Raw genomic sequence first — 12,963 nt, forward strand, 5'->3', positions numbered from 1 at the left:
CTATGCTTGCAAACGCCTCTATCCATAAATCTGCAATTTATATTCTGCTTCGGGGTTCCTGACTCCTCAAACTACTATTAAATTAATAAAATTATCTAGAAACAGTAAAATTGATTCAATTGAAGTTTCTCCCAAAAAGGTAAGGGACATCGTCATTTTGATTTCGAGGATCTTTCAACCTCTTATGTCAACAGATCAACCTGTGGAAAACGTAGTATAAACCACAGACAAGTGTTTCTAGATAAGTCCAGGAATCTCAACATAAGTGATAAGAGGAAAGCATAGTTCTGATAAAGAAAGGGGCAACCTGTATCTAGTATCTTCCGGTAGAAGACAAGGCGAATCTACTAGACCGCATTTCAGGAATATCAAGGTAAGTGATAAGAGGAGTGCAGAGTTCTGATAACGAAAGCAACAGTCTGTATCTTGTATCTTCCGGCAGAAGACCAAGCTTTCACCTGGAAAGTTCTGCGCCGAGCTCAAGGTTGCGCCGTGATTGAGAAAGAATTCGCTTTCAGCCAACGAAAATAACTTTCATTCCGCACGAGGACTAAAAATTATTTTCCTTTATGGAATCATAAGCTCCACGTACTTTACAGCAGGATTATAATTACAAAGAGCTAATTAATATCGGTTAAGATTTCCCTCAGAATTGAACTTTGTCATTCTAGCAGTCTAAAAAATTAAAAACTAAATACACATAACCATTCCAGTATCATTCAGTTACCACACTTTTTCATGGAACCAAATCATAATAAATAAATCTCCTTTGTGTATAAAAGTTTAACCAATAATGCTAACTATAACACTTTATCTATCACAACGTATTCCAGTAAAAGATTAGGTACATACCTTTATTAGATTGTACATTTAACTGTAAATATGAAAACAATTGGCAATGTACAGCTTATGTAGGCAATACATATATTTTCTTTCTACTAGATTGGACGGTGGGACATACATTTGCACCAAATATATTTGTTAGAAATTCCATGCAATTCCTATTCTGCACCCCCCCCCCCCCTTATTATTAATTGTTATTGTAAATAATGTTTTTAAAAACTCGAATTGTTCTAAATAGCAAACATTTAAAATGGAACAAGATGATTCCGAATAGAAAAAAATCGTAATTTATAATATAACAGAACACTTCTTCCATGAATATTTTTATATGGATCAAAAAAGCGCAAGGGTAAGTTTACAGCTGCAAGAAATAGACTTTTCCAATATTTGGGAGACTGTCAACTTCATATGTGGTTTACGAACATTCGACTCTAATACGTGTTACAAATTAGTTAAAACACAATGTTCTTCTCTGGGTAATTTAAAATGGAAAATTACAGACCATATCCAATTAAACATCTTTCTATAGACCTTTAAACAACACTCGTTCAAGGAAACACATAACTGTGTCTATTTTAAATGTGTAATGGTTAAACAAATATCTCAGTGTGGCCCACACGTACCTGGTACAGTGTCAATAGGTTATATTCGTCTGACTCAATACAGGCATTCGACCAAACCCATCATATTACTGCACCTATGTTCCAAACGAGGTTCATGTTGTTTTGGAACACGCTGAGAAAGACGCGAAGTCAGAAGGTGCATACAAATATTATAGTCTCAGGTCGAATTAAGGAATAATTTCTATACTTGTACACGAGTATAGCAGCGAAATTAGGACCATATGAATCTTTTTCTTACATTTAACCCCAAGAAAGAAACGAACGACAAAACACATAACTCCAGTCAAAAAAATCAATCAACTTAAATCTGGCTACTGCTTTTAAATAACTCAAACTAAATATTACTTTGTACAATAACATATATTACACACACACACCACACACACAAATTTAACCCATTAACTCAGCCATTCATTACGCCCATTACGCCCGCTTAAACACCCATATCGGTCTCGGCAGCCGCGGTCATCCTATCTAAAAAGAGATTTTTCAAAGGTGAACTAAACCGTAGCCGGCTTTCCAGTCCTTTCCAGCGTGGTAGGAAGCATAATGAAAATACGAATGCGCTAGGAGTCTTTTTTTAAATCAACACAGATTCTATATGAATACTGTTTAAAAAATTAAACAACACCAAATTGTAGATATCATTCTCCCAAAAGGAGTAACATATTTTTAATTCTTAAAAATATATAATTAATATTTTTTCGTTAATATTTTATACATAGCTGACAAATTTAACTCGTATTTTTCAAAATAAAAATTATATCAATCCCTCAGCTCATACATCACATACTTACTGTAAACATTGGAAATCTTGATCATCAGCAGTTTTCAATTATTATGCCTGATTATAAAATAGCCCGAAATGACTAATTCAGATGTCTATAATTCTTTGTGAAGTGATACAACAATTTTTTCTTATTGCTCTCAAGAACGATACCTTGAAAGATTATGACAGTAAAATGTAAAACAAAATACTCAACCCAAAATCGATTACACCACCTTAACCCTACCTGGAAGGGAATGCCAAAATCTGTATGCGGTAGCAATGATGGATGTATTAAACATTGCTGTGTCACAATAAATTTTGATCGTTGACAAAAATTGTGGAAACCCACTTATAATAAAATGCCATTCAAAATCCGAATTCTTCTCAAATCATTGAATTTCAAGTTTGACAGCTTGACGACTGGGAAAAGAAATCGGAGACACGATGCGACGGGTGAGAGCCGAGTCTGCTACCTAACAGTCGCGAAAAGAGTGCAGGAGTGTCCCCCAGTTAATTATTAGTAAACACCGACGCACGCCGCTGACTAGGTCACCGGGCTGTTGACCCCTCCATTCCGCCAACACCTTGCGCGGCCACCGCTGAAACGGCGAGAGGAGATTCCAGACTACCTTGGTAGTTCCTGCTACACGCTGCTTAGTTACTGTAGCAACTTTGGGTCCGAACTCAGCCTACCTCATGCCACATCACATGCGTAACAGGCGTCACTCCAGTTCAATGCAGAATTTCAATTCTTTAACCCATTTCATTTCTGAACTATTTTTTTTTATAATTAACCAAAACAGCGGAATATCGAAGGTCCCGACATAACATTCTTTACTGAGTTACATACAACTCTGCTGCCCCGTAACATTTTATCCCTACATCCATACAGGTCATCCTTGTACAAAGAGGAACCCATTACCAAGGTTCTACTGTCAAGGACCTTTCTATAGAGTTCTCAAACAGACGACACGATTTTTAAAAGTCGTCCAACGCTAGAACAGGCAATCGACATTATAATGTCGATATAACTACCACCACGATTTATATACCATTTCAAACAGAGAAAATTGCTGACTTCAATGGTGAAATTTGTTTTGCTACTTTGGCAACAGTGATGTCACAGTGACGTCATAGAACTTGCCTTAAAGATCGCCTTCATTTAGTTATTTTTAAAATTGATGATATATCATGGATATGGTTTATAGCTATGTTTGTGGCTATACTATGCTAAACTTTGCTATATTTTGGTATTTTTGCCTGTTACAATTTATTGGCCTAATTATTAGTTTAAAAAAAGAAAGAAAAACCTAAAAGTATGTAACCTATATTTTACATTTTATTACTCTAAATACATAAATTACAAATAAAATAAGTAGAAAACTTTTTTTGTATGTGTTATTTACTGCTATTGTAAATACGTTATGTCATAGTATTATTTATTTTTAAGCACTGGCAATATTTTTTGTAATATTCAGTTTATTATTTTGGGGGAAATAAATCATTTATTATTATTGTATTTTTTATTATTAATATTTGGTGTAAACATTAATTTATTTTATTAATTTTGAAAATAATCGAATCCACAGTAACAAATTTAGGTACGTTTCACCACTTTTCAAAAACTTTGAAATTAGTTATTAATTGATTTATAGTGTTAATGAATTATTTATTATTTGTTTCGTAGTGCATATTTTTGTCTAGTTTGGTATATTTTGGAAAAATGTAGTATAAGAATTGTATTTGTTGTATATTTTGAAAATATTTGTACCCACCATACAAAATTTGTCCTTTCGAGTACTAATTATTGTGGGTTTTACAATAATTTTTATCATTTTTCTTCACGAGAACCTGGATACTATTATTTATTTTCTGAATCTAGATAAAATAAAGACTAAATGATCTATTTAAGATTCTAATATTTGTAACATTATCACACTTTACCTGGGGCAGTCCCACCACTTAATAACATTGTGTAGTATATTCTTGTATGGTTTATGTAAAATTTGTATAGGTACCATGATTTTCTTCACACTTTCCTGAATAATACTGTATTACAAATAGCATTTATAGATTAATAGTAAAAATACATTTTTTACAACATATTGACAGTACGGGTACAAAACACTCAAAATGACTGCCAGTTCGAGGGTTAAAGCGTGTTATTCTAATCTAAGAATCAAAATGACTTCACTGTCCAAATATTTTTTCTTAATTAAACAAATTTATTAATTTTAAATTGATATATTTAACACGTTTCCTATTGCTTATATAATGAATTGTAAATTATAATTTTCATGTGAAGGAGAAAAACACACACACAATGGGTGTATAAATATCGAGTATACATGTTATTGAATTGTTATTCTCAGTGCTTGGATATGCTTCAATAACTTGTGGAGGATACTGAATGAAATAATTTGAATAAGTCGCAGACAATAACAGATCTTAACGAGCTCCCTAATTAACTCGAAAGATTTAACGAAACCTTATTCCAATCACAACATAATATGTATTCAATAACCCCTCAACTAGAGGTGAGACGGTATTTCAGTAATCAGTACTTTGTAACGGTTACTTTTCTGTAACGGTTACTGAGAAACAAAAATAATGATGACAGATACTTTTTATCTAGTACTCCATATAGTTATAAGATACAGATATTTTCTCGTATGATTACTTTACTAGTCTTGAAGTACTCATATCCTCAATGATACCGAATATTCAAATACTGATTTGAGGCTGACAAATACAAAATAAATACCGCGATCATAACGCTTCAATTGCAAAATATTGCTACTGATTTGGAGTATCTGGTATTCAAAGCGTTACAATTTAAGAAATACTGATTTAGAGTATCTAGTATTTAAAACGTTACCAGTACACAAATACTGATTTCAAGTATCCAGTATTTGTACTCAGTACCGCCGAGTAACGGTATCAGAAGTAACGGTTACAGTTTTGTACTGATTTAGCCCATCTCTAGCAATGAGTCGTCAGCATAACAATCAGTCCACTGCCCATCCCCCCCCCGTGAAAGAAAATCAAAGCCCCCCCCCATACATTTTTCTAAGTACAGCACTGCTCGGAGCGGTTGCAATACTCACGACCTGTTGTTTCATCTTCGCTTCGATAACCTAATGCAGTCGACGCCACTTTCCATTTCTGCCAAACACGGCGAAGAGGGAAAGTCGTCCGCTTCAAAACGCATTCTTCGAACTTTCCGTAAAGCGTGCTTGGTAGATTTTCAAGAGGAATAAAATTTATAAACTTATCTGTCAAAAAAGATTTTAGTCCCATCGCCACTGTTGATGGGAAGGCCATTGTTTTATAAATGTTTCTGTACTAGCAACCCTAACATTCACGTCCTTAAAACTTTTTAACTTTCAGCGCTGTTGTAGTAACAAATTTGAGTTGGTGGTAACATCGATGTTGGGTTTGTAAATTATTTTTAACGTTAAATTTATTGTTCTTTAATAATTTCCCTGCATAGAAAAAAGTAGATTTTCACATGAAGTGATCAGAAACATTTATATTTTCCCTAAGGAAATTCAATGCAATCTGAATGAAATTTTGGCATCCAATCCACTACAAATGCAGCTTGAAACCCAAAAGCAAACCATGTTTTGTGAAAAAAAAATGTTTAAACATGAAATGCCTTTGAAAGATTCAAGTTTTTAAATCAGTAAAACCTAAAAGATTAAAATATCCAGAGAAAAAAAAACACCAATGAATTTAACCCTCGAACAGGCAATAATGTCGATATGACACGCATTTGTTTTTACAGTTTATATAGTTCATAAATCATACTACTACCATTATTTATACACCATTTCAAACAGAAAGAATTGCCGATTTCAATGGTGGAATTTGTTTTGCTGCTTTGGTAACGGTATTATCGCAGTGACATTATAAATCTTGAAATCCATTTTGAAAATTAAAGATATATCACGGTTATGGTTTATAATGTTGGTTTACAGCTCGTTATAGCTTTATTTTAGGCTATACTAAATATTGGTAATTTTTTAAATATTCAGTATAAAAATTATAAATAGGTTATTAATGTATTTATTGTTTTGTAGTGTATAAATATCTCTAAAGTTTGGTATATTTTTGAGAAATTTAGTGTAAGAATTATATCTTTTGTACAGTTTTGAAAATAATCGTAACCATAGTGCACAGTTAGTGTATCTACTATTTGTGGATTTTACAATACATATATTCTTCAAGGGTACCTAGATACCATTGTACATGTTCTAAAACTAGGTAAAATGAAGAATAAATTGGCTGTTTCAGATTCTAATATTTATAATACTATCACACTTTACAAGGTGGAATCCCACCATTTAAAAAAAAATTTAAAAACCAAAAAAAACCGTAGTAGTTTTTTGTGGTGTAAATTTTTCATAATGTGTTTATACCACAATTACTTCCATATTTTCCTGAAAACAATAATTTTTTACACATAACATGTTTTTAATGTATTTTTTACAAACTCTTTAAAGTACAAAACAACTAAAACCGGCCTGCCATTTGTGGAAAAATTACTGCCAGTTCGAGGGTCAAAAGCTGTAAGTATGTAGGTCTCCGAAAAAGTGAGCGCCTAGACAGATTTTTATCGTTTTATTTTGTTTATTTTTTTATTTTATTAAACAAGTTATATGGTTATTTGAAAATACCCGTACATTATTGAATGCTAGGGTACTCGTTCAGCGTTATAGACATTTTAGAGGCCGGAAGACCCGAAAATAGCTGAACTCAGTGGTCCAAGAAAAGAGCAACAAGGTATTGGCAACCAAGCGGTAGGCTTATCTCTTGCAGCGGGGGACAAGGCCGTGGGATCAGATGACTACAGGAAGTCGAGCCCGGTGTGGGAAGTGGACAGGAATGAGCATTCCCAGGACAGGGATGAATCTCAGCTCTACCCGAAATGTTGAAGAATCGCGAGTTTGAATCCCAAGGTTTCGCTCAGCTAGTGAAATTTTAAACAAGATGATTCAATAAACCTTGAATAATAAAACGATTCAATAAATCGTTGCATTGTTTTTACAATCTTTGGTTAGTTTGTTTATTCAATGTTTCCTGGCAACAAATTTCATTTTCAAGTTTGGTCACAAACAAAAAATAAAATAATAAATTACTGAAATAAACTGATGGTACATCTATAGAAAAACTCTTTCTCTTGAAAGTAACATTTAGTATGCAAAGATTCTACAGCATTTAGGTTGGTTTTTACCAGTTTCAACAAAATCACTTTTTTTGCTCTTTAGCAAATTTTTTTTAATTTTTATAATTTTACTTATAAATTTTACCTTTTGTCATTGTAGGTAACTATTTTTTATAACTTTTGTATATAATGAATGTTCTGTAATTATGTGTTTATTATTTTACAAAGTGTCAAAGTTACAATTTTAGTTTGTTAAATGTAAATCTTTTTGGTTTTCTACACAATAAGTCCAATTCAGGTTTTAAGCAATCATATTATTTTGCCATAATATAAAAGTATAACTATTTCTGGAGAAATCAGTATGCAACATGACTACGTTAGAGGGAAAAAATATATTTTTGGTAGGTTTTTGAAAAATAGTCTGCAAAGCGGCCAAAAAGAGCTTGCCACTGTAGTAGAAGTTTAGCATTGCCACTTCTAGGGTTCGTCTTCATCGCAGCTCTATAGAAAGTGATTTTGACTAGTGATATGAAACTACTGCAACGTAGGCCTGCCTACAGTGTAACAGTGTATAACAAAAGACAACACACCAAGTCACCAAAATATGATGTATGTGTTTCCGTAGTTAGGCTACATGTGTTAATATGCCCCACTTTAAAATCTAGTATGATTCTAAAATCCAGCCATCAAAGTGAATTCTAGGTCCAAACCTAGTTTCCAATTTGTAAACACTGATTTCCTTCACATTTCAACTGCTGCTCTGTGTTTCCTTATTATTATTTAGAAATACGGCGATCGAGGACGTTGTTTGAAGTAAACAAAAATAAATGTTCAATTTTGTCCACTTTTCACTGAACATTATTAAAATGATAACATGTTGAATAACACAATGATAAAAATAAATATAATATTTACCACAACACCATTATCAATTTACTACCCGTTATCAAGCAGTAGATAAATAACCACTTTGTGGAAGGAGTCCAGGATACAGATAGGACGACTGGACTCTCTTGTAAAAGATAAGCAAATGAGGTTCTCGCCCTTACCGCACATTTCTCGGATGTTAAAACAAACATCTCACCATCTGGTGTCGAATTAGCCGAGAGTAGGCCTACATAGAGCAGATGTCAGCCCAGGCGACCTCGTTCAAACAAACATGACCCTCAGTTGGATTGGAAACTTCTTGCTGGAATGCGAGGTTCTTGATCAAATAAGATTAGCGGTTTGGTATTGAAGATAATACAATACTTGTATAATAAACTATTCAGAATGATTTAGTATACAAAATTAGCCTACTGCAATTTATTGTCATCATAGTTGCATTTATGAACATTTCTGCATAACTTCACTGAAAATGGTCGCCAGAGCTTAAAACCCAAGTTCGAAATTTTGTAAATAGCATGCTCGCACAGCAAGCGAGAGACCCGGGTTCGAGTCCCAACGGAGCAGTTACTTTTTGCGATTTAATCTTTATTGAAAATTATATACAGATTGTCCCGTAACTCTCTGAAAAAAGGTATACCACGTTATTGCTCAGGTTAAGAAAAACATATCTCACTATATGAACATGGGTCTCTAATGCTTAGTTTCTCATAGTCTGTTTGTATATGTCTTTAAAAAAAAACAATATCCTAAAAAATAATAAATTACATTATACCAAGTTTGGCTCAAATGTGTATAATAACAAGGCCAGTTACTGAAAAAGTATATCATGAAATTATTTTTAGTATTTTCTAAATGGCGGCCATTAAAACTTTTAAACTAAGAATATCTTAAAAACTTTGAGCGCTGCCATTTATTCAGTTTTTGTATTGTTGGATATTCGCTGAGAACCTCAACGTGGGCCATGTCTTGTCACAGTAAATCTGCTCTACATCGGTTATTTATTATTCGATTTAAATAATTTTGGTGTCATTAGATTTGTGATAAAATCTTCTAACCGCCTCTTAATTTATGCAATTCTTAAAAAAATATTGCTAGTTTTAAGATGTTCAAATTTTAAAAGTTTTGAAGGCCGCCATTAAAAAAAAATACTTAAGATAATTTCATTCTATTCTTTTCAGTAACTGGCCTTGTTATCAAACAATTTGTGTCAAATTTGGCGTAATTTAATTTAATGCTTTTTAAGATATTACTTTTTTATAAAAAACACATACAGACAGTTGGAAATCTAAGTATCTGAGACCCATGTTCATATTGTGAAATATGTTTGTCTTGACCTGAGCAATAACGTGGTAGGCTATACATTTGTCCAGAGAATTAAAGGACACACTGTATATCGGCTTGTGGATACGATAACTGTCCCAAAATTCCAAACAATTTGAAACTTGGTACAAACTTGATAAATACCTCGGCAAATTTCACTGACCTGCTTGGTATAACATTTCGTTCCAATATGGCAACGGTTTAAACTTTTAGAAATCAAAACTCCGTTATATAATTATGAACTATGAAGAAAAACTAAAAATGTTCTCGATTGTTTATAAAATGTACTAACTTTTGTAATAAGAATGTTTTTGGTATCTTGAACTGTTACCTAGATATTGAGTACACATGTAATTCCCAAGAGAATAAATTAATACTATTTCATATTTCAGTTGCTACACATTCCACCCCCTTCTTCGACTGAACCGGAAGGCCCATTCATTATTCTCTGCTGTCAATATCCAAATACGTTATTAATATTTCTCGGAATTAAGAAACTATTTCACATTTTAATTTCTAATCTTTTAAGTATTCCTGTTTACACCGCGCTAAAGCATACAATTTAAAACTTTTAAGATTTTTTTACTTCGCTGTGGAAAATAAAATCCAGTCAAAGAATAAACTGAAATCTACAGCATAGTAATGAAACCTGCCGCGTCGCCTAAAAACTAGGTTTACATTTAAATATTGCCATTGCAGTTTGAACATTTCTTTGGATATTTAATTTTTAACAAGATAAATACTAGTGCTCAAGATGAATAAAAAATGTAGATTTATCCACAACAATAACATTAAAGTAGCATAAAATACTACTGATATAACAAAACTAACTAATTCCAAACAATATGTCACTAAATACATATACATCACTAATGTATCTGGCATTATAAACATTAAATATCACTACACATTTTAAAACATGTAGTTTTAATTAAACCATTGCATAATTAATTGAAAATGTTTCATTGTAAAAATATTTCAAAAAAAACTTCGTTATAGGCCTAAGTGGCGACAAACAAAAATACGCACAAATGTCTACATATAAAAACAGAGCACTCACTCATTCGTAATTAATTATCCAACTTTCCAAATTCTCAGAAATATGTAATTTGGTACATGTATGCCTACATTCATAGGGGTTAAAATGGGGTTGCCACCCCTAGAATAACTATATTTTTGTTTTTCAACTTCCCGATGTCCAAGAAAGGATTTAATTTGACACACTAGCGTCTTATGGTTACAACATGTAAATACAAGATTGTCAATGAAGATCAACAAAAACCATACGGTTTTGAAATCGCACCCGCTACAAGAACTATATTTTTTTTGTTCAAATATCCTAGAAAGGTAATTTGACACAATTATTCCCCATAGCTGTGTTTGTTATGCGGGAGACATGTGTTTTTATCTTCTCAGTGGAATAACAAGACCGGAAATACCTTGGGACGGAAATAGATTACAGCGTCTGAAAGTAGACGCTTTTTGAACAAAGTAATCGTTTCAGACCAACGCACATGTACTTTCTTGATCAGGACAACAAGGACATATTCATATAATTTCTTAATCGAGGCAACACACTTTTTGACAGAATAAGTCCAACTATTGAAAAATGGATCAGGAGGTTGGAACATCTTCTAGTGACCACTTCCAGGAGAATTTATTAGGCTTCGAATTGTATTTTTGACCTAAAGGATTTTAGAGTAAGTTATGTACACAATAAGCGACGCTCATTAAATTCGTAAAAATAAACGTTCAAACAACATCCAACAGGTTAGAATTTACTAAATTACTAACTATTATAAATATCTGTCTATTCTAAAAAAACACAAACTTTTAAAGAAAGACGGGGCAGGAATAGATATTCTAAACTCCATTCAATAGTTACAGTGGCTACTCCAACAAATAAGGACTTTCAGGACAATACTAGTGTACTCCACGCTTATCTAGGGACTTGGCGGCCATTAAACCTCAAACTAGAGATGGGCGGTATATAACGTGTCGATAACATAGTTATTCAGTGGTAACCTATTACCAGTAACACCATGTTATTTCAGTAACAGGTAGCGTGAAGGATTTGGCGGCGTTCTCATAACGTCTTTCTGGTAATTGGTTACTCAGTAATCTGGTTACTGAGTAACCTATTACCAGTAACACCATGTTATTTCAGTAACAGGTAGCGTGAATGATTTGGCGTTCTCATAACGTCTTTCTAGTGTTAGGTTACTCAGTAAACTGGTTACTGAGTGCCGAGGCTATTATCGTGCAAGCAATGAAGCTAGGAACGGACCAGTTCTGGTAACGCTTTTCTGGTATTACGTTACTGAGATACCAATAACGTAGTGGAGTGAGCTGGATGGTGCGGTAGGGACAGGGAATAAAATATCAATTAGAAATAAATAATAATAAATAAATAAACTTATTTATCAAAATAGAGACGTAGACTTGTTTTCTGGAAAAAATGAAAGCAAACCCGATGTCTATTTAAAAGTAGCCTACTAATCTAAATATTACATTGTAGTGAGTTAGTTAAGTTTTCGTATAATAAACTATAATTCAAAAATCTGCATTGAATTGTACAGTGAAAATTTTACATCTACACTAGTAGATTTAGTCTGACTCAGTTTACTTGCAACTTAATAACGTCAATTCAGTAACAACAAGATGCTAATACTGAGCGTGGGTCAGCTGGTAACATGTTACCACGGTAATAGGTTACTGGAACGTAATACCAAGTAACCACGTTATTTTGGTAATAGGTTATTGACAAATAACGGTATTTCACATCTCTACCTAAAAACTGTGGGGCTGTGCGAGCGAGGAGGGGGGAGTGAACTGGGCATGCGCGAGATGGGGAGCACGCGACTGCGCATGCGCGAGGTGGTAGAGCACTCGACTGCGCATGCGCAGTCGGAGCGAGACCGCCTATCGGGTGACAGGACCAAGCTGACTCCAGTATCTAGCGGCAGCACAAGGGATGCACGTTACAGGCAGCACATCCACGACAGACTTAGACTTACTGAACCCTCGTTGCAGGGCAGGGCTGTACTCACTGGGCGGCCGATAGATGTCCAGGGTGGGGTGCTTCACCTTGCCATTGCCCGGCATTGCGCTGTAACGTCGTCTTGGGTCGCGCACCTGAAAAATCAAGAATATTTATGTTCCGCAAACAACTAAAAAAATGCTCTTATCTCAACTCATCTTTAACATACTCGTACATATTAAATCAAAGTCTTTTTATGTTTCAACAGTTTTTCTTTGGTATGGATTTGAGTATGACTGAAACAAGCATATTTAGCATTTAATGCCTGAAATACTACTTTAAATGCATTGTGATAACAAAGGTTTATAACTTA

The 12,963-nt window shown here is 33.6% G+C and overlaps 1 protein-coding gene across 1 annotated transcript in view; it reads right to left on the bottom strand.

Annotated features, from left to right (window-relative positions):
• LOC124367216 (CBP80/20-dependent translation initiation factor-like) overlaps nt 1–12,742 on the bottom strand; it is a 32,464-nt gene extending 19,722 nt beyond the window's left edge. The window contains 1 exon segment of the mRNA XM_046823872.1: nt 12,628–12,742. Within this exon segment, the coding sequence (XP_046679828.1) occupies nt 12,628–12,715 (88 nt within the window). The 5' untranslated portion in view covers nt 12,716–12,742.
• Nucleotides 12,743–12,963: the final 221 nt, after the last annotated feature.

Source organism: Homalodisca vitripennis, chromosome 8 (assembly GCF_021130785.1).
Source record: "Homalodisca vitripennis isolate AUS2020 chromosome 8, UT_GWSS_2.1, whole genome shotgun sequence".
Taxonomy (NCBI): domain Eukaryota; kingdom Metazoa; phylum Arthropoda; class Insecta; order Hemiptera; family Cicadellidae; genus Homalodisca; species Homalodisca vitripennis.